Source organism: Schistocerca cancellata, chromosome 1 (assembly GCF_023864275.1).
Source record: "Schistocerca cancellata isolate TAMUIC-IGC-003103 chromosome 1, iqSchCanc2.1, whole genome shotgun sequence".
Lineage (NCBI taxonomy): Eukaryota > Metazoa > Arthropoda > Insecta > Orthoptera > Acrididae > Schistocerca > Schistocerca cancellata.
Genome location: NC_064626.1, coordinates 418,182,462 through 418,206,438, shown reverse-complemented (window position 1 = coordinate 418,206,438; position 23,977 = coordinate 418,182,462). Strand labels below are relative to the sequence as shown.

The 23,977-nt window shown below is 35.9% G+C and overlaps 1 protein-coding gene across 2 annotated transcripts in view; it reads left to right on the top strand.

Moving 5' to 3' along the window:
* The window catches only part of LOC126175902 (unconventional myosin IC), a 405,132-nt gene that overhangs the window by 362,640 nt on the left and 18,515 nt on the right, over window positions 1-23,977 (top strand). For both annotated transcript variants that reach the window (XM_049922966.1, XM_049922974.1), the window contains 7 exons: window positions 7,393-7,624; window positions 7,912-8,142; window positions 8,289-8,448; window positions 9,308-9,428; window positions 9,541-9,665; window positions 13,119-13,331; window positions 22,836-22,936. In XM_049922966.1, coding sequence (XP_049778923.1) covers window positions 7,393-7,624; window positions 7,912-8,142; window positions 8,289-8,448; window positions 9,308-9,428; window positions 9,541-9,665; window positions 13,119-13,331; window positions 22,836-22,936 — 1,183 coding nt within the window. The remainder of the gene's footprint in view (window positions 1-7,392; window positions 7,625-7,911; window positions 8,143-8,288; window positions 8,449-9,307; window positions 9,429-9,540; window positions 9,666-13,118; window positions 13,332-22,835; window positions 22,937-23,977) is intronic.

Genomic DNA, 23,977 nt, shown 5'->3' with positions numbered 1-23,977 from the left:
GGAAGTGTCAGAAAGGTGACGTAGACCCTTGCTAACCTACTCCTGTTGGATAAGTATCGCGATGTGCATTCTGTTTTAGTCAAATCTAGAAAATATTAGTTGCTTCTTTGATGTTAGGTAGCATTCTCTGAATATAAATAATCAATTAAGACAATTTGCTAATTGTTGAAATTTCATCAAGCACCAATAAAATTTTGCTGTGTGATTCAATTATATTTTTGATGACTGGCTTTCATTTCTGCAACTATGAAATTTAATATGTTGACACATGCAACCTTGAAATGAAGAATATGACCCATGTCCACTCTATTTAATTCCTGAACATCAGTTTCCAACTCAAAATCGTTTAACGGTTGATTCCTTTTGATGACTTTGTTTGCAGTTGTAAAAACATTAACTGTTACTGACTTGTAATTCTCTAGTGCTTTAACACAGACAGATTCAAAAGATTTTTTACTTGTTGCAGATAATATTGTCAAAACAGTTTTATGGGCTGAACTTTCTTGTGTTTAAAGATTTTCTATTGTAGGTATTGTCTGCTCTGTTTTGGTTTCTCCAAAGCATCGAACTGAAAATTCTGACCACTGTTGTGAAATACTTATTCCTTGTTTACTACTTTGTGGTCCCAATGTAGCAACTGTCTTCCAACATTTGTGCTCCAATTTCTTGTTTTCTATTACCAACCATTCACTAATCTTCTAGAAATCATCTTTCTGTTACACTGTCCAACTGCCAGAAAGATCACAATCAACATTATTTAGAGAAGTAGGTCCACACATGAGTGTCACATTTTCAGCACACATGATTTTGTTTCCACTCTTTTTCCACTTTCATCACTTCTGCAAGTTGCATCATCTCACTCAAACAACTTAATCTTTTTATTCATTGGGGATGAGAAATACTTCATAGTTGTACAATTCATTTAAACTCCAAAACTCTATAGAATTCCACACTTCACCAAAACATCTTCAACAATGAATAGAGAGAACCTCAGTTCACTTGTACACAAATTCCCCAATCACACCGTAGTCAGTGGTGGAGGCTTTAATAATCCAACAATTAACTGGGAGAATTTCAGTTTTGTTAGTGATGGGCATATGATATGATATCCTGTGGAACATTACTAAATGCCTTCTCTGAAAACTACCTAGAACAGATAATTAGAAACCCCACTTGCGGTGAAAATATATTGGATCCAACAACAACAACAAATAGACCTGACCAGTTTGATGATGTCCACATTAAAAGTGGTATCAGTGACAATGATGTAGTTGTCCCAACAATGAAACCACAGTACAAAGGACAACTAAAACAAACAGTAAGATATATATGTTCAGTAAACTAGACAAAAAATTAGTAATGTCATACCTCAATGAGGAATTTGAAACTTTCAGCTCAGAGCAGGAGCATGCAGAGGAATTATAGCTCAAGTTTAAAAGAATAGTTGACCATGCACTGGATAGATATGTACCCATTAGAACAGTTCCTGCAACCTTGAAATGATGACTAGAAGAAGGGATTGGTTGGTAGGACATACTCTGAAGCATCAAGGGATCACCAATTTAGTATTGGAGGGCAGAGTGGAGACAACAACAACAACAACAGAACAGTTCAAAAGGGTAGGAACCTCCACGGTAAATGGTCACTGTAAAAAAACAGAGATTACTGCATAATAGGTGTAAAATGAAGTGTAGGGCTACAGATAGAGAGATACTTAATTAGATGTGTTTGGCTGTCAAGAGAGCAACGCGTAATGCCTTCAATGACTATTGTAGCAGAATATTGTCAAATGATATTTCACAAAAACCCATAGAAATTATGGTTGTACCTAAAGGCTGTTTGTGGCACTAAAGTTAGTATCCCGCCCCGAGCGAATGAGACAATTTCTAAATTCAGCATAGCACAGAAAAAGCTGAAATGCTTAACTCCATTTCAAATGTTCCTTTACAAAGTAAAACCCAGAAGAATTGCCCCAATTTAATCCTCATACTACTAAAAAGGTGAATAAAATAAGTATTAGTGTCAGTGGTGTTGAGAAACAGCTGAAATTGTTATAACTGAGCAAAGCTACAAGGTGTGATGGAATCTCTGTCAGATTCTGTACTGAATTTGCACCTGAGTTAGTCCCTGTTCCAACTATAATCTATCGAAGATCCTTCAAACAAAAACTGTGCCCTGTTTATGAAAAAATGCAGAGGTCATGCCCGTCTACAAAAATTGTTGTAGAAGTGATCTACAAAACTACCGTCTAATATACTTCAGAGAGATTTCTTGTGAATCTTACAAAATATTCTGAGCTCAGTTACAATGATGTACCTTGAACGGAATGATCACCTCAAACAAGCATGGGTTCTGAAAAAATTGATCATGTGGAACCTAACTTGCACTTTTCTCATATGACATTCTGGAAGCTTTGTATCAAGGCAGACAGGTAGATGCAATATTTCTTGGTTTCCAAAAATCATTTGACTCAGCACCACACCTATGCTTATTGCCAAAGCTACAATCATATGGGTATCAAGTGAAATTTGTAACTGAATTGAGGACTTTTTAGCAGAAACATTGCAGTACCCACATCCTGCGACACCTCACTTTAGTAAAAATTAACCCTTATGCAGAGATGGTAGTAGACCTTTTGAGTTGGCCATCATGCCAACGTTTTGAAAACACAGAGATGGACTGCCATGACACCTAAAAGGTATATCAATGTACAATTTACAAATGTCCATCGTATAAACAAAATCTAATATCATTACTTTCTTTTGCTAATGATGTCATTGATGTTTGATTTTTCTGTTTTTTAATCTAAATAAAATGTTGCTTTTTTTTCATCAGAGAATTCGAAAAGTTTAAGAGGATTCATCCCTGACCATACCCCCAAAAGCTCAGCTATATTTACAAACTATGTGGACAAGTTACTTACACCAAAACAAGAGAAACCATTCATATAAACATATATGTGAAAATCCTTCATTATTGAGCTATTAATGAAATGTTGCAATTTAGATTTTTGGAGCTCATCAACATACAAACTCATAATAAATGCTGAACATGTCCTCCTTTTGCTTCTAAACACATATGCAGTTGTCAATTCATGTACTGTTGCACTATTTCAAATACTCCCTGTCTGTTTTGATTGGCTTTTCGGGCTGCCATGATACTTTGATGAAGAGTTTCTGCATACAGGTGGTCTGCTCCCTAAACCAATTGTATATGGTACCCCAGGAGATAATAACCCAAATGACTGACGTCAGGGAAACATGCAAACCATGAGTCGGGTCCTTCTCTAGCTGTCCATCTGTCATGGGAGATACCAGTCATTGCAACTTGAACACTGAGGAGGAAATGTGCTAGAGCTCCACATGTTTCTTCTTATTTGCAGGATTACATTGTCAAGCAAAATCCCTGTAGACAGCACCTGTAAGGTTACTGGGAGAATGCATGATCCTATAGACAGCCTCCTGCAGTTCCAGCCCACAAATTAATCTTTAACTGATGTTGATGTCTAGCCTGTACCGTAGCATGAAGATTGCAATCGGCCCATATGTATTGACTGTGGAAACTTTTTATTCAGTCTCTTCCAAAGCCTGAAGACAGGCAAATGATGAATGTTAAAAATTTTTTCCCTGTCAATGTATTGCCATACAGGATAAAAAGAGTCTAACGGTTGAATTGATAAGTAAAGTTGTTGGGTTATACTTGGAAAGCTGTTAAATGTAACTTTTATTAATAACTCAGAAACAGTGGAAATACTTGTTTGTTTATATGACATTTTTTATGTTCTAGTCTGTGGAACATGTCCCCAAAGATTGTAAAAAGTTCCCAGAATGAGATTTTGAAACTGCCTGGGCATATAATATACAGGGCGTTAAGGGTATTTGTACAGATACTGTGATAATAGTTACCTTAATATATACCTACTTCAGTATGTTAGTTGCTTTTTCTCCATATCTAGTCTCCCACAAACATACCTCATAATTTACTACCTAATGTTTTCTGCATGGTCATAACATATTACCATCCTGAAAGTCTGTTGGTGGAGTTCCAGTTTACCATGTATATATTGTCTGAACTCTATAGTCCAGATAATAAAATTAAATTTATATGGACAATAGCTATAAGAGAAACCATGGAATCAGTTAATGAAGATGAGACCTTATTATTAAAGATCACAGTCAAATACTAAGCTATAGCAGTCAGGTAGCTAATGTATTTAATAACCACCTTCTCTGAAGTATCTTAAAAGATTAGCATGTACAGTTCAAGGGATAAATGTGTTTAAGAAGCAATGCATCATAAATACCGATAAACTGCAATTACTTCCTGCTCTGACAAAAAAAAAAAAAAAAAAAAAAAAAAAAAAAAAAATAAGGATGTAATTAACTCCCTCAAAACCAAATTCTCTCATCTAGTCAGTAATACCTCAGGTAAATTACTAAATATCCTGTTAACCAAGTATACACAATGTTTTCAGTCACATATGCAACACATCATTATCACCTGAGATACTTACAGGCAGACTGAAATAAGCAATTGTGAGGCCCATTTACAAGAAAGGTCATAAAACACATATTAAGAATCTTACAACTTACATCATTCTCACAGTTACTGGAAAAAATTATGTATGCAAGAACCATAAGACACCGCTCTCAAAATGGGATTTACTCCATGGCTCTCGGATTTAGGCACTTCCTGCACCATGGAAAAAATTACTCCCGGACAACCAGTGGTTGTAATACCATTTTTACTGGTCCCTTTCTTGCTGGCTCCACCACTGCTCCATAGCATGTAAGAAAGGAAAAAACATACAGTTTCCCTTTCCCACTACATTTATCCTTATTCAATTTACTCACAAGTATCTCTTCTTGACGGCTCTCCAGTGGTATGTTGGAATGTTTACAAATATCCTGAAACACTCCACAACATTGCAAGAGGGTAGTGGAGCTTGTTCCCCCTGACTGTTCCTTTGCCTTCAGGCAGTTTGAGTTCTTGTTCATTCACACTCAAGGTTCACTGCCACATTATAGTGTCCATGCACTACAACTCATCACTAAGGAAACCAGTGGTGGCTGTTGCACAGAAGCATGTAAGAAGGATAAAATTTGGTGTCAGCTCTAGAGTGTCTTGTTGACAGCTCTCTCAACAGTTGTGCCTACTGACAACATCCTCACAGTACATATACTACTTTATGAAATTTGTTGTGAACAATGAATCACAGTCTGAAAAACTTTTTCGCACAATATGGAATGGCTGTGAGAGACTGTAGTATTCCATAGTAATAGAAGTAATTATTTGATACTCATACTGCATAGGGATTTTGTGCTGAGAAATATATTTTGATAAATGTTATGATCAGAAAAATGCGAGTGTTTCCTTGCAACTGTCTACCGATATCCATTTCAGATTAAATTAACTGAAACTTAATAGCACTCTATGGGGAAAGAAATACTTTACAGATAATGGATTAGGAACAAACTTAAATCAGCCATTAAGCTCAGCTGATCTGTATGGAACTCTACATAACATAGAACAAACTGTCTTGGCTTAATGTGGAGGGGTATTACATTAGGAGGATCTTACATGAGTGAACACTCTAGAAATATGTGAGAAACATAAAAGAAAAGGAAAAGAAACTAACAAAGAGGGGCAGAAGTGAATTAGAAAGATCTGCAGAAAAGCAGCGATTGTAGACCAGCATATTCTGTGGCAAAATGACCAGGCAGAAACCAAAAGAGGTAGAGATGTTCATCTGATATAGCGAGTTGATAGGAGGAATATCTAAGCAAAAAAGAACAACTTGACACTAGTAGCCTGACTTTCCAAAGTTGAGAGACTGGACTGCTGTGACAACCCAAGCTAGGAATGCTGTGGTGTTATTATATGATGTATATACATTGAGGATTGAGAAAAATTTCTTGCAGTCTGTATACCTCACTTTAATTAAAAAACTATGAGGATTATTCCGAAACTAACTTCTCTTACTTTTTGTGTTGAGTTTGAGTGTCTGAACTGACTCTGTTAATTTAGTGTAGAACTGACTGTTTAATGTTCACAATAATGTTTTGTTGGATTTGTTGGTCAATGGGTGACCAGCAGGGTAACATACCAGACTTGCACATGATATAGTGTATATCTAAAACAAAGGCATGCCATTGAATTCCTCACTGCTGAACAAACTGCATCAACTGAAATTCATCAGCATTTGCTGAAGATGTATGGAGGCAATACAGTAGATATAACAGTAAGGTGGCAGGTCCTGCAATTTGAAAGTGATAAAAAGCATGTGCATGACAAGCCACAACACCAGCTGATTGTACTTAGTTGTCTACTCCCGTAACGAACAGTATTCTGATCAACTCACCTGAAATGATTAGCGGATTGTAACCAAGGAATGGTGCACAAAGCTGATTGTTGGCTATACTGCCATAGACAAAATGTTATGCAACCTTTGTTATCAAAAAGTTTATGAGAATGGGTCCCACAGATACAAAAGTGCAAAAAACCATTGCTGGGGAATTTGTCTAGACCTACTACATCAATATGAGGCTGAAAAGAGTGACAGTTTTCTGGGCACCATCATTATCAGAAATGAGATGAAGCGTCATCTATTGTAGAAGACAGTATGACAGTGTGGTATATATTTGCAAATTTTATGTGATGTTCCTACCTCCTTCTAAGATTGTGAGGTATTAGTTTCTGAAATGTACGAGTAATTAAAATTGTTTTGTACTCAAATATGACTGAGTGAATGCACTGAGAGCATGTGAGATTTTAAAATTGTGTCTGATTATTGGCTAAATGTTACATTCTCAGCATCTATGACAAAACTGTTTTGATAAGAGCTCTGATAACAATGATGTTGAGCATCCTAATAATAATCTCAATATTTTGTCAAGTTTATTTTGGCAGTCCATATTTGCACAACTGCATTTGCTTGCCAGTTCACAGTGAGTTGCATTTTTATCTGTTATGCTTGCTTCATTCAGTATAATCCCTTAAGTAAATACATACCTTTATAAACAGATAATCCTTAAACAGCAGCCTACAGTTACTTAAAATATTATTCACAAGCTAGTTTCAGTGTAAATAAAGACTTGAGAATGTGTGTGAGAATGGTTCCTGGAAAAGTGATTACTCCAAATTAAACATTCTCTGTTCTGCAAATATACCAAACTTTGTGATGAATTGTTAGTTAACATAAAATTCCATTGTTTAGAATGTATTACCTAGCACAATGAACAACTTTTAAAAGCTAACATTGACACTGTTTTTTCCTTTGAAGTACACATTGGGGACATTTCTTCCAGAATTACAAACACAACAGATAATACTTGTGTGTGTATCTTAATGAAAGTGTTGCTACAATATTCTATATAAATTCTTCTTCAACAGGTATATTTAATGAAAAAGTTGTTCTGCATCAAGTAAAATACCTGGGGCTCATGGAAAATCTTAGGGTACGCAGAGCAGGATTTGCTTTCCGACGGGTTTATGAGTTGTTCTTGCAGCGTTACAAAAGTTTGTGTCCAGAAACATGGCCATTTTATAAAGGGAGTGCCAAAGATGGTGTGCAGACACTAGTGAATTATTTGGGCTATGGAAAGGATGACTACAGAATGGGCAGGTCAGTATCCATTTCAGTTTTATGAGTGAATGAAATTCTGTACTGTCCTGATATAAGAAATCACAGAATTACATTTTTAAGAATTTTGTAGTTTATTTAATAACCGGTATTTTATTACTTACAATCTGTATTGTAATTACCAGCAAATTTAATTGATACATTAACAACATAGGAGAAGATAGTATGCTATTTACCATAAAGAAGATACACTGATTTGCAGTGCACAACTAAAAGATACTTACACAAATATACTGGCATTTAATTTTCTTCCTATTTGAAATTCACAGGACGAAACTTTTCATTCGGTTTCCTAAAACTCTCTTTGAAACAGAGGATGCCTTTCAAGAAAGGAAAAATTATGTTGCCACCATCATTCAGAAAGTGTGGAAAGGTATTCTTCAGCGGAGGAAATACATTGAAATGAGGAATTCTGCTATTATTATACAGAAATACATTCGTAGACGTTTGGCACAGAATGAAGCACAGAGGAGAAGAAAAGGAGTAGAAGCAATAAGAAGGTAAAATTTTATGCTTCAGTAGCAATATCACATTTATCTTTATCATTCTGATTCCAATAAGGAATAAATATGCTTCTGTTCTCTCATTCAATTTTTAACAAATCTAGCAATATGCTGACAGTTCAAGAAATTGCTGTGCATTACAGGTTCATCAAAGGCTTTATTACTCGCCATGGTCCAGTTAACGAAGTGAACAAGGGATTTATTCAGGTGGCGAAAGTTCAGTACTTGAACAGATTGGCCAAAAGTTTGCCTAAAAGTGTGCTGGATAAATCATGGCCACCTTGCCCTCAGTCATGCACAGAGGTAAATTACCTACATAATTTTTAATACTATAATTTGAAGCAGGTTAATTGTAACACTATTTGAATATTTTTTAAAGAATTAGCGAGTAACTAATAATATCATGTATATCATCAGTAGTTAAGTGTTCCATAGTAACTGCAAGGAAAAGTTAGGTTGTAACAAATTAGGTTGTAAGTACATCACATATAGCATAATTTACATAACCAGTGGAAGCTCACGTATTTTATGCAGACAACATATGCATGTATATGCAATATGATATGAGAACATGAGAATTTTCCTTAGTTGTGAAAATGTGACAATTGTGATGTTAAAATATTTTTGGTTGAAACTAATGTCTTTCCTACTGGCAGTGTTGTATGTGGCATATCTTCCCTATGAATACCTTAACTAATTCATAAAAGGATAACATCATTATAGTTTTGCTGTGCAAGATGGCGCAGTGGTAAACATGGACTCATGTTTGGAAAAATAGTGATTCAGATCCATTTCTAGCCATCCAGATTTAGGTTGTCTGTGGTTTCCCTAAATCACTTAAGACAAATGTTGGAATGATTCTTGTGAAAAAGACACAGCCAGTTTACTTCCATATTCTTCCTCAGTCCGAGTCTGCTTCCTCAGTGTTCAATGATCTAGTTGTCAAGGTGTCATACTCTAATTCCCCTCCCTGCATTCTGGTTCTGTTGTGATTGTGGGAATTATGTTATCCTAAGGAAATTAAAATTTTGTCAAAAAAGAAGTTCAGATAAACATGCTGTTTTTTTGCATGTGTTCCATGCATACAGGGAGGGGGAGGGGGGATGCACGGGGAGAATTATCAATAATTATTGGAAATATTCACTATTGTGCAATACTTCAGGCTTCCAGGTACTTACATCAGCTGCATGAACGATGGCTGGCACGAAAGTATCGACTGTCTCTAACACCTGAAGCTAAGAAGCAGTTCGAGCTCAAAATATTGGCAGAATCATTGTTTAGAGGTATTGTTATAATTATTATTATTTTTAATGAGATCTGTGTAAACTGTGTCTCATATTATTCTGTTTAATTGTGGTCTTCCATTATTATTATTATAATTTTTTTATTTTACAGATAAAAAGAAATCGTATCCAAACAGTATAGCTTCAAAATTTGTTGAAGAGAGATTGAAACCTGAGCACAAGACTTTGGTTCCAAGCTTTGTTTCTTCTCATTTGCAAAATGGAGATAAGGTGCTGGTGAGTAATTGGTCAATGTCTGAACAACTAAAATTTATTAAATACTAAGCTGCACCCCATGGTATTACCTAAAGCTAAACTGTTCTTTACAAAGAAATGTTATTGCCAAAACCCTTTATCCATGCATTTGTGCCATGTGCCATCGCAAAAGTTTTATCTTGAAAGTATTGAGGCACGAGCCACTTTCGAGTAGGGGGAAGGGGGTGGGGGGAGAATCACCAAATTTTGAAATGATGGGACAAGCTGACAGAATACATATCACTTGCAACTCAGTCATTTACTTAAAGAAAAAAGCTTTACATTACTGAGTAACGAATTACAAAATGTGCTGGGAAAGAGAGTAAATAATTTCATGACTGTTGGTGACAATACCTATCATGGAAAAGATTGTGGTTGTCCTTGTGAGTATGGAGAGCCAGAAATCTAGTGCAATACAAATCTGTAAACAACTTCAGATACTTTCTGTTCTTTGAGTTATCTAGTGCTTTATGGCTCTCAGTACATGTGAGCAGCCAATATACAACACAGTTAAAGTACTTTCAAAGGGAACTGCAAGCATTTGAAGTGGAAAGGAAAGTTTGTAGGGATGAGAGGAATTCGTGGTATCAATACCACCTTTCCTTTGGCTCTGCTGGTGATCTGCACAATATGCCTTCTCAGCTCCATGATGAATAACCTGGTGCCACTGCAGCAGAATTTTGGTGCATCCATGTTGTGCCATTAGCATGATAGGTGAACACACCTTCAGCTCCAACTTGTGAGACAGTGCTCCAAAAGCTCTAAAGCATTTAGAAAATTTACAGACTATGTAGTAGTATCGTCAGCTAGTGCTCGCACGCATGCGCGTTTGGTGTAATACTGACTTAAAACCAGAAAATGTTAACTGAGATTATTACGGAAAATAATTTATTACAATAGTTCAGACTACTAATGACATTAAAACCCTAAGTCACTGAAATTACCTTTCCATAAAAGGTAAAAGACATATAACAAGTGTACTGTACGTAAGAAAGAATAAACAGTAATTGATAACATCATTTGTTACAGCAGCTAAAAATGTTACTGGCAAATAAACCATAATACCTGAAGTTACAGTTCTATGGGAGGCAAATAACATTATATAGCATAAAGGAACATTTTAATAAAAAGAGGCCATAAGTTAAGGTTACCGGTAACAGTGCCTGAAATGTGTGGAACTTAGCTAAGAATTACACTTGTGAATGATCATAAGGACAACTGTCTCATACAGGTTAGCAATTAGATAGATTAAATATGTGATCAGAAATTAATTCATAAGAAAACCAGTAGGCCATATGTCGTAGCCAGCTACTGACGTAGGTAGAAGATCATATAAAGTAATGGATTTATCGGACAATAGGTGCGTGCAATGCCACAAAACATTATCAAGACATTATAGCCAGTGGAGTTACATGCAAACTTTATGAAGCTCTTAAATATAAATACGCCATTTGATGTATAACAAATTGTGAAACAGCATTGAACATAGGTTAGTGTATTAAATATGCAATGTATAATCGGGAAATACCCGAAACTACTAATAAGAACAAAAAGGCTCTATGTCATAGCCAGGTATTGGCGTGGGTAATAAGCAGTACACAGAATTAGATTTAACGGGTTAATAAGTAGTACGTATGGATGTACCACACCACAAGTCATTATAAAGGCAGTTATAAAAATTCATGTGTATGCAACCTTTACGAAGCTCAAAATTAGTGATACACTATTTTATGTATATCAATTATAAGAAAAGGCCTTAAACTTGTAGAAAATAACGATTACATGAAATGCGTATGTGAACATAAAGATAAAGAGGGCATTGGCATGCGCGTGCCCACCAGCTGAGCTTGCTGCATCGCTGTCCGCGGTGCCCAGTTATGACTCGTTGCCTGCGGCCCACCTGTCTGGCCTGTTTGTGTGGCCTATCGGCAAAACTTTAGTAGAAGTGATGCAGTCTTATGACTATGTACTGTAGTACTAACATTTTAAGTTTGACAAGGCCATTATCTGGCATGTTTTAATTTTATATTGTGACATTCCTGAAGAAGGCTACATTATTATAGCAGACCTCTGTAAAGTTTCTTTGCTCATGCAACTGGAGGCTGAAAGTTTACGTAATAACAAACATACATACTAACTTTTGCATTTAAAATTTGTGTGGGATTTAATATTGGTGTGCCACTTCGTGTTCACAATTTTCTGGAAAGTTGGGGTAGCTCTGGTAGGTCAGGGAAAGTCACAGAATTTTATGAAGGTCAGAGGAATTCAGGGAACACTTTTTAAGAAGTAGGCTGAGTTATGGGGAAGTAAGTGCCTAGAGTGGTTATTTTCTCTCTCTCCCTCTCTCTCTCTCGCTCTCTCTCGATCTATCTCTCTCTCTGTGCAAGCATACTTCATACTTTTCTAAACTGATGAATTTCTGTTTCTAATTAATTTTTTTCATATCCCCGTCTTGAAAATGTCATTAGAGAAAAATGTTTTCAGTGAGCAGTGATTAGGTTCCGAAATTGATTCCCAATTTGTCAGCCTTCCCTTAAAAACTTTTCTTATTCATCTACAAGTGCCCCAAGAAAAAGAGAAAATTATGTAAACTGAAGGGGGAGAGGAAGAAAGGGAAGAGAAGGGAAGAAACTAATGATACTAGCTGCATTGGGACTTTGTGCGGAATCAGTGGCTATGAGTGAAAATGTGTGCCGGACTAGAACTCAAACCTGGGATCTCCTGCTCACAAGGCAGTGGTGTTAACTACAGCACCATATGGACACAGTGTTTTATTGGACTATCTCAGCACGCGCCATGGCTGGCTCACAATCGCACCTGGCATCACATACCTGCAGTCCCTGCCTATGTCATCCATGGTCACTAATTTTAGATTCCCACCAAAGAAGGATATGGGTTCATTGCCCATCAAGGCGAATCAATTATATGAATGCACCCTTGTTTGCAACAAAATGCAAAATATTTTATTAATTATGACCTTTCTCTCAATTTTTCTGATGGCCTGAAAAATAAGCTGTACCAGTGTGATTACCTTATCCTAAGTTCTTGACTAGTAATTTAGCAAAATTGGTAGATTGGATTAACGTATTTCAGAAGCGTCTTTGTCAGGGAAGTAGAGCTCTACTGTAAAGTTTTACTTGATGATTTCATTGTAAGAATTTGACCATCAGATTCAGAAAAAGTTACGCAAATTTCAGAAAGTTATGATAACTTATTCCTTGTTTTACCATTGAAATTCACTTCTTATTCAAAAGGAGAAATTTTACAATAATCCAGTTAACAGCTGAATGAGGGTGATATTATTACTGTCTTAGTTTTTATTTAGTATTGTATTAAATGCTGGGCGTGTGTGTTGCTAATTATTCTGAATTCTTGATGCTACATTTTTTAAGTAAGAGGTTAGATATTTAATTCATCGTAATAATTTTTTTACAGTACTCAATTTCTGTGACAAAGTATGATCGGCATGGTTACAAACCAAGAGAGCGAGCCATGCTAGTAACCAGCAAGTCGTTGTATGTCTTAGATGGAAAGACTTTCAAATTGAAGCATAATCTGCCTCTAAACAGCATCCAAGAAATTGTTGTAACAACAGCATCTGACAACCTGATGTTGTTAAGGATACCACCAGATCTGAAAAAAGACAAGGTATTTGTGTTATCTTTGCATTTTTTGCTTTGCCTACTGATTGATTCCTCCCCCCCCCCCCCCCCCCTTCCCCCTCCCTTTCAAATGATGAAGTATTTTTCATCCATATTATTATGCAAGGCACAGAACTCTTTCACTCATGCATTCACTTATTCACTTAGAGAGAAAATCACTTATTCACTTCGAGAGAAAAATAGCTGTACTTTGAAAAAGCCAATTCTCCTTTTTCTTGTACAACTCAGCTGCTGTTTCTTTCGAATACTTTAAACAAAGCAAGATCTGTTTAGTACAAACATTAGAGTTAGGCACAGCTTACATTCCTGTGACTAAATATTCTTATAAATTGTAGGAGTGGCTAATGAAGTGTTCTTTTCTTTAATATCTGAGGATTTTCAGTATTTTGCCTTATGTATGCCAGTAACTTGTTATAGACATCAGAGTAAAAGAAAACCTGATAGAGATGCGTAATTTATAAGAAAATTATATTTACTTCTAATATTGTGTTTGAGACTTCTATAGCTCATCCCATATTTCTTTTTATTGTTGTTCACAAACGTCATTAGGGAGTATATGTATTGACTTATAAGTGATAGAGTCCCTACGTTAGAGAAGGGGCTTTTGTGAAATGTTCCGTTATCATTGTTGAACAGTATTCACCCAGCACACTTATGTAAATACTTTCTTACCTTAGCTGCATTTCCCTAGGAAATTAAACAATAGGAAACTAATGACTGAAAATATGCAAAGTACGTAAGCAATTCTTCCACACACAAGTCAGCCCAATGAGAAAGATTTATGTCTATAGGTGCAATGCAGGCAGAACAGAGTCTTTTTAGTTAACTTTTCCATGTAATGGTGCCACTTCAGTCTAATGCCCATCTCAGTGCTTAGAATGTGTGCCCATTTGTATCTACTTCTGATTGCCAGACAGTAAATAATTGCTGTTCTTCTTATTGCGAAGAAGCTTGCTAAGAAAAATTGGATAAGAGTTCGGCTTGATGCAAGACACCATTTTGTAGTTTTGTTTTCACCCAGACGTGTTCAGCTCTTTTTGTGCTTTTTCTGCAAAATTGTTTGTTACATTTTAACCTATAAAGAAACTTGTAGCACAAACTATTTACATTTGTAAAATGTGCAATTACAGTCAAATATTTTATATTAGTTTCCATATAGTATGGAGCTGAGACATGTATCACGGAATTGAGGAATTCTCGATATGTGTAAAGGTTCTAGATGTTTAGCAAAAATGTGGTGGTTTCTTCTCTCTCTCTCTCTCTCTCTCTCTCCCCCCCCCCCCCCCCCTTTTAATACATTTCTGACTGTACATTAGGCTATTTAGTTTGTTACTTAGAGTTTTTTGGTGTTATGGTGTTGCTTTGTTTGTGCCAAGGTAACATGCTTATTTCTTTTGCTGTTGTTACAAGTATATTTTCTAATATTTGTTCACTAAGCACAGTGTTTCTGCCACTATTATCTGTTGTTGTGGCTGTGTAGTTTTCAACATCAAAAATCTGTGAGTAATACTCTAAATAACCCAATATATAGCAATTCTCAGTTGGAAATGCATTTAAAATTACCACCACCACATTTTGCTGTTTGCAAATGACAAGCTGTAGATTGTGTAGTAGATCTAAAGATACCAGCATAAACAACCAATAGCTTTGTATGAGATATGTAAACAAATGTATACATCCACTCTATTTCCAAATTTACTATAAAATTAGAATCTTTAGACATGCGATAAATGAAAAACATGGAATGCCTCATGTCAGCGATGTGTGTCTCAACTCTGTACTATATGCAAACTAATGAAAAATATTTGACAACAATCACTCATTGTACAAATTTACATTTTTTTCATACCAAAAGTTTCTTTAGAGATCAACATTAAAAACAATTTTGCAGAAAGAAAATAAACAAATAACTCCCCTGACAATAATACCAAAAATGCTAAAACATGTCTGGGTGAAAACAAAACTACAAAAGTGTCTTGTATATGAGAAAACTGCTTTCCTATCATTTTGACATACCTGAAAGAGGATGAGTCTTTGTATGACTGAGGGTTAAATGGTTTTCAGTGAACAGTTTGTAAATCTGTTTCATTTTTTTTCTTGGATTCATCAGGTATGGATGTGTTTGCGCCCTTTATCAGTATACCAGACATTAACAAAGAATGCTCTGATGCTCCAGGCTAATCACTTTCATAGGTTAATAATAAGAGTGGGCCAAGCACTGAACCTTGCAACCTTGCCCACTACAAATTTAGTCTTAATCTTGTTGTGTCATTTGTTAATGTGACCCTCTATTTTATATTGTCAAAGACTCGATTACTGGAAGGGATGCTTTAGCATTTGTTTCTCAAGTACGTTTTTCTTATGCATGCATTCAGAGTCCTTGGCAATATCACAGAAAAGCTAAACAGAATATTTATTCTTGTTTCTCTCTACCAGAACCGATTCAGTAAGATCGTATATTGTTATATACCATTGTTGGGCTGGTGCCTACTTTAGCGCGGCATGATCAGCCCCAGTTGAACCGCTCTGTCAGGAGGGTAAATATGGAGTTGGATCAGTTGCGTAGGGTGGCCAGTCTGTCAGACATTGGAGTGGTTGCTGTTTGTTGAGGCTATTGATAGGGGGGATTTCACAAGGTGTGGCCTACACCTCAATAGGAAAAGGAAGGGTAAACTGTCAGGGTTGTTAGCAAAATCCATAAGGGGATGTACTCATGGATGTACCTCAGTTTTAGACTAATATCAGTGTCCAATGACAAGTTCATGCAGGCAGGTGCTAAAGAAGTCCAAAACTCACAAGATTCTCACAAAAGTAAAGTAAATAATAGTGTTACCATATTTAACCAAAATATTGGCGGATTAAAGAAAAAAGTAGATTCTCACAAAAGTATAGTAAAAAAGTTACCATTTTTCACCAAAATATTCCAGGATGGAAGAATAAAGTAGATGAGCACCTGGTTTGTTTGGATGACATTGAATCTGATAATGTAATAGATATATTATGCCTGTCTCAGCATCACATTGTGTCTGTTATGGAAAAGGTAAATATCAGTGGTTATAAACTAGCTGCACAAATGAGTAGAGAGAATAAGGTGGGAGGAGGAGTTGGCATATATGTCAAAAATTATCACTGTGTAAAAAGCTTAGATACAAAAAAGTTTTGTCTAGAGCAAAATATAGAAGCATGTGCCCGTCAACTTAAACTGAAGGAGGGCTCTTTCATAATTGTAACAGTATATATGTCCCCTTCAGGAAACTCATTTATTCCTGGAAAACTTGGCTGCTTTGTTGCACTATCTGTCAGATAGGGGAAAGCAAATTATTATTTGTGGCGACTTCAATGTTGATTCACTGAAAGAGTGTAAGAGGAGGAATGACCTGGAAGTGTTGCTCGGTTCTTTCAATTTGACATATCTGTTATTGATTTTCCTACTCAGGTAGTAAAGGACAGCAGCACATTGATAGATATCACTTTTATAGACCAAGATAAGTTTAAAAACATAAATTCTTGTCCTGTTGAGAATGGCCTTTCTGATCGTGGTGCTCAGCTAGTTACAGTATATGACATAGCTCCATTCAGTAATTCAAAACTACCCTCCAAAGTTGTGTGTACAATTAATGACTCAACAATTAGAAATTTCAGGGAAAATCTTCAGCAGTTAGACTGGGATGAGGTGTACAAGGAACCCAATGCTAATTTAAAATATAACTTATTTCATGATACACTTGTAAGAGAATTTGAAAACTGTTTCCCCAAGAAAGTAGTTAAATCTAATTATAAGAAACCATGCAAAAAACCTTGCTTACTAAAGGAATAAAAATATCTTGTAACCACAAAAGGGAACTGTATCTAACAACAAGAAAGAGTAATGACCCAGAAACGGCCAAATATTATAAAAACTACTATGCTACATTAAGAAAGGTTATTAAAAAGTCCAGAAGCATGCACATCATGTCTGAGATTAAGACCTCTGATAACAAAATCAAAACAATTTGGAATATTATTACAAGGGAGACAGGGCAACCAAGAGTACAGGATGATGGCATTACCATCAAAGTGAATGGAAACTTGACAAACAACAAGCTGGAAGTCGAAAAAATTTTTAATTATCATTTTTTAAATGTCATAGAGAAAATGGGATCTAATTGTTCATTAGAAGAAGCAAGGCAGTTAATGGAAGAGGCCTTACCCACACAATTTGATACAATTGAAATTCCACCCACCTCTCCTTCTGAAATAAGAAAGATAATAAAATCTCTTAAGAATAAAAGCTCACATGGAATTGATGGCATTTCCCGCAGGATAATAAAAGCTTGTTCCCAAGAGATAAATGGGATTCTTAGCCGCATATGTAATAACTCACTGAAGCAGGGTATTTTTCCCAGATAGACTGAAGTATGCCATTCTTAAACTACCGCATAAAAAGGGGGATACGTCTGATGTCAACAACTACCGCCCAATCTCTCTTCTGACTGCCTTATCCAAAATTCTTGAAAAAGTAATTTATTGCACAGTAGCTTCACACCTTTGTAAAAATAAAGTTTTAACAAAAAGTCAGCTTGGTTTCCAGAAAGGTGTTTCAATGGAAAATGCTGTATATGCTTTTACTAATGAAATATTAAATGCTCTGAGTAACCGGAAGTCACCTGTTGGGATTTTTTGTGATCTCTCAAAAGCTTTTGATTGTGTAAATCATGGAATACTTCTAGATAAGCTCAAGTACTGTGGTATGAATGGGACAGTGCTCAAATGGTTTAAATAATATCTAACTGGAAGAGTGCAGAAAGTTGAAATAAACAGTTAACATAATATGCAAAAAACAGGTGATTCCTCAACCTGGGGACCAATCAAGAATGGGATGCTGCAATGTTCGGTCTTGGGTCCTCTGCTGTTCTTAATATATATTAATGACTTACCATTCTATATTCACGAAGATGCAAAGCTGGTACTTTTTGCCAATGATACAAGTATAACAATCACACCCAACAGACAAGAATTAACTGATGAAACTGTAAACGATGTTTTTCAGAAAATCATTACATGGTTCTCTGCAAATGGGCTCTCACTAAACTTTGACAAAACACAATATGTACAGTTCCACACAGTAAATGGAATGACACCATTGATAAATATAGACTTTGAACAGAAATTGGTGGCTAAGGTAGAATATTCAAAATTTCTAGGTTTATGCATTGATGAGGGGTTGAACTGGAAAGAACACACTGAAGATCTGCTGAAACGTTTGAGTTCAACTACTTATGCTATTAGGGTCATAGCAAATTTTAGTAACACACATCTCAGTAAATTAGCCCATTTTCATTCTCTGCTTTCGTATCGCATTATATTCTGGGGTAACTCATCATTGAGTAAAAGAGTGTTCATTGCGCAAAAGTGTATAATCAGAATAATTGCTGGACCTCATCCAAGATCATCCTGCAGACACTTATTTAAAGAGCTAGGGATCTTCACTGTAGCCTCACAATATATATATATTCACTTATGAAACTTGTTATTAACAATCCGAACGAATTCAAAAGTAATAGCAGTGTACATGGCTAAAACACTAGGAGAAAGGATGATTTCATTACTCAAGGTTAAATCTAACTTTGGCTCAGAAGGGGTAAATTGTGCTGCCACAAAAGTCTTCGGTCACTTACCTAATAGCATCAAAAGTCTAACAGATAGCCATATAGCATTTACATTTAAAAGGAAATTAACTCATACTCATTAGATGAATTTTTGGACATAGCAAGTGGGTAATTATCCCCCCCCCCCCCCCCCCCCCACACACACACACACACACACAGACACACACAAAAAGTAAAATTAAGCGCTGTGTTATATTTTGTGTAATGTAATATCTTGATCAAAAGAGAAGCCTTTACAGGAACTAAATGGAACCTCTGTTAAGAGATTATTTTCAGAAACAATTTGAGAGCACAGAAAGTGGGGAGATGAGTGCCTCTTACATTTGTAAATATTTAATAAAAAAAACCTCATTATTATATGAAGCAGAAATGCCCAAACATAAATTGATAAATGAGTTGACACATCAAAAATAATTCTGGCATATTGGAGAATGAGTGTTGAACTGAAACAAAGGGAAATAAAATTGCAGCTTGTAACAACAGAGTACAGTACTTCAGAAAGCATATGAAAACTGTAGTTGATGCTGTCACTGCAGTTGTGTGTAATTGTAAATATTCTTAAAGCACATAGTAAGTTACATAAATATCTAGTCACATCTTGATAAGATCTCAGAGTGGTGCAAATATCGGTAACTTGTTTTAAAATCTAAGAAAGGAAAAAGTGAGCACTTCAAAAAAATGCAGAATTGTAGTATCTAATGACTACAATATCAACAATCCAAAATTCTGGGTTTTATTAAATGAAAAGATCACACAGACTCAGTAAAAGGTAAAGCAAGTGGCAGTGTTCAGTTAATTGGTAGGTTGCTGGGAAAATGTTGGCAGTCTGCAAAGAATTTTTTTTACAAAACACTCATCCATTCTTTCTTTCTTTCTTTCTTTCTTTCTCTCCAGTGCCCCATATCCAGCAAATGCCATGACAGGATTGGTATGGTTGTCTCCAGTTTAGTATAGAACAAACCATACTCACATATGGCCTATTACCCCCAACCTCATAGGCAGGAATTAGTGTACCCATTCTGTCTGCATCTAGTGTAATCCCATGATCAAAACTGGCATCATTTTTCAAAGTGTTCGTTCATCTTGTATCTGATGCAGAACATAGGAACTAGCACAGTATTTATGTAGATTGCTGTGAAAAACCATCTAAAAGCCTCATCCAGGCTAACCGGCACACCAGGCCCCACCATTAACTAACAAGATTGATTCGATTCAGGGCCAGCATGCCTCCCTATGTCACAGAAGTGTGCCTCTTAATGCGCACAGCTATCTGGGCTTGTGCATCCTATTGTAGAATCTTCCTCAAGTGCGTAGGACTCATACCAAATAGGGCGGACATGATATATTGAACAGATAGAAAGCAGGGCAGCACACATGGTTGCAGATTTGTTTGACCCACAAGATTGCCAGAGAAGTGCTGAAAAATGTTAACTAGCTGACATTTGAAGATCTAGAAAGTTTTAAGATCCAATACTAAGTTCCGTATGTGTGACACACATAGGGACCATAGCACAAGAGACATTTTAGCAATCATTGTTTGTTCGCTTCATATGTAGATGGATATTGAATGAAATCCTGGTATGTATTACAATGTGGAAGTGTCTTGCCACTGTGCACTTCACAGTAGTTCACAGCATTTGCATGTAGAGGGGGGGGAGGGCATTGGTCATGGTCTCATTTATGAATCATTGCAGCATGTAGGGAAACCATAACACCTAAATGTGGATGACCAGATAAAGATTTGAACTCTGCTCCTCCTGATTAGAGAGTCCATTACATTATCACATAACTTGATCAGAGTTATGCACAAATAAGTCTGAGAAGACAAAATGATTGGCCAGTGCTTCCATTCAGGAACATAAATGCAATAAGACAAATAGCTTATAAAATTCTTTCTGGTACAAATGGAACTACTTATTAGCAATATGTGGTACATTTGAAAATGGAATAGACAACGTGATCATACTAATCCTTGTGAAAGGGTGGTTAGCACTTTCTTCTTCCCACTAATACCTTTAGTTGTAATTGCAAATAATAAAAATGGTATTAAATACACTAGATGTTAAAGGGGTTTATACACTGTGGGCTGCAAGACTCGATTCAAGTGGGAGGAAAAGAGTTGTCGTATTTTTAGTGTTTATTTATTCAAAATTGTATCCATATGAGATGATACCTTGCTTGGCAAAAGGTTTTCATCATTCTGGATATTTTCAGTCAAATTGAATCTTGAATCATTCAAGTTAATTTTTAGTTTTTGGAAGAGGAAATAGTCTAGAGGTGACAAACATGATTAATAGGATATGTAGGCAATGTTCAGAGTAGATTTTCAGCAACAGACCCTGGTAACTCATTGATGATAAATGAGCCAGGGCATTTTCATATAGGAGAGAGAAGTCATGAAAGGTCAAGGCATTAGCATTCAAGTTAGCAAGTGTTATTAATTTCTGATAGAGTACATTATTTACTATCCTACTTGAAAACACTAATTCTTTGTTTATTATGCCATTGCTATTGATGGAAATTAACATTGTTTTCATCCATGATAGTGGAAAGCCCATTTTTTTGGGCTCAAAAATGTTTCACTGGCCTATTCAAAACTTGCATTTTGTTACAAGTTTATAGAGAAAACACCAAGTGTAAGCCACCATTAATCAGATTAATAAAAGTGTTCTTGACACAGTCGATTGCGAATAACAAGCCTTGCCCATTTGCTCTCTTGCCAAAGCTTGTGTGGAAAAGTCTGTCGTTCAGCACCTCTTCCATGATAGATATGCAGATTCCACCTTCACAAATATTTTGCCTTTCTTCTATCATCCAAATTACAACTTTTTGATTGTCTTTAATGATTTTAGTGAAAAAAATTTGCACCACCCAAAATCAGTTGTGCAAGTTACCACTGACCGCAACACTCCTTTGAATCAGCTTTGATGTGTCATAAGCTACTTCATCTTTTCCCCAGTAAAAAAATACATTTTAACTGATTTATAAGGTGTTTAGCTGGTCAGCACCGAATTTTAAAATGACACTTACAGAAATGATTACAAGCAAGAAATGAAATATTTGGTCTGTAACTTAGGGGACAGCAGATACATGCAAGTCAGTTAATATCAAATTGAAATAGGTTTCTGAAGAGATGAAAAGGAACACTAGTTATATTATCAAGTGATTCAAGTGATTTTCAGATTGCCAATGTGAACATTTTTGAAGAGCTATATATCGTAGCTGCTTGCAGAACACAGTGAGAGAGACTTCTATGTGCTAATCAAGATGAACATTTTTTTTTTGTCAGCTCATCACTGTATTGTTTCCCTACTAATGCATTTTATACACAAAAAAATCTATTACTTTTACTGTCAATAGTTGTTTCTCCTATCACAAAATGATTACTGCTTTCACATTGTGACATGGATTTTTGTCAGATTATGTGTTAAATTGTTTGCTGACAAGCAACAATGGGATTGTTCAGTTATTACCTGAATAATATTCCTGATGGTATGTGTGTCTTAATGTCAACAGGGAAGGTAGTAACATTTTATGGTGAAATTATGTATCAGAATGTTTTAGCACACACTCTTACATTATTCATGACTGGGTATTATGATTTTATTAAAGTTTCTTTAATAGGAGTTTCTCCCCCCCCCCCCCCCCCCCCCCCTCCTGTGAGATGAAAACTGCAGACTAGCATGTCCCCTTGTGCCTCCATTTCCTTTCTTTCTTTCTTTCCCATTCTTTTGTGAACAGCATGTACTGACTGAATAGCTATCAGTGCACAGGAACAGACAAGGTACTCAATAGAATTTTGTATTTAATGATCTAATTATGTAATTTTGATTTTATTATAGGGGGATTTGATACTGGAAGCAGAACCTGTAATTGAAGCTGTGACAAAGATAGTGGATATTACCAAGAAACCACAATTGATAAAGATTTTGGAGGCTGATACGTAAGTTACATGTAGCTTGCTGAGTTGTTGTTTTATGTTTACTTTATAATCTCTAATGGGCCTTAGTATTAATAATTTGGCAGGCAGTCTTTGTTTTAATCTCAAATTTATCTCATGTGATAGTTTTCTGTTGAAAAGTCAATCAAGAACACACTATATCACAAATATACAATCTGATAATAGGCCTGGCAAATTTACAACATTTAAAAGTTTGTGATTGGGTTGTCATAATAGCCTTATATTACAAGTAGAATCAATAAAAACTTGAACCATTCACTTCTTGCAAATACTAATGAACAGTATTAATGAAAAAAATAAGAGTACATGGAATATCAGAGCACTTTTGTCACGGGATTGAAGAGCTCCTAGCAAATAGAACACAGCATGACATTCTTAATGGAGGGACATCATCAGTTGTAAAAGTAATTTTGGGTGTACCCCAAGAGAGTGTTTTAGGACTATTATTGTTTTGATTATGTATATGACTTGAGAAGATAATATTGGAAGATGTTCTGTATACATAACAGCATCATTTGTGAGGTCGGAAGTCTAGAAAACTGTAGCAAAATATGGGAATACCATCAGACAATTGACAGTTGGTGCAGGGACTGTCATTTAAATTGCAGCATAAACAAATTCACATAAGTAGGCAGAAACACCATTTCTGAGTGATTGTGCTACAGCTAAACAACCACTGGAAGCAGTGACATCCATTAAGTATCTGGGAGTATGAATATGTGGAATGATTTACAAGGGTGGTTTGGTAAGTCTGGTAAATTTCTGTGAAAGAATGGAACATTTTCGTTGCACCTTCATGAGTGACAGGCTTGATTAGTCCAAGGATAGTATAAAGAATTTCAATGATGTACAGTGTATAGTTCGTTATTGACAGCTGTCTGAATTGATCAGTGTTTAGATTACTCTGCACCATCACTGAAGACCAATTACTTTTGGATTGATGTATTTAAACATTGTTAGATAAGCAGTGAAGACAAAGTGCACTCTGGCTGCCCAGTTAGCATCACCCCAAAGGAAACCACT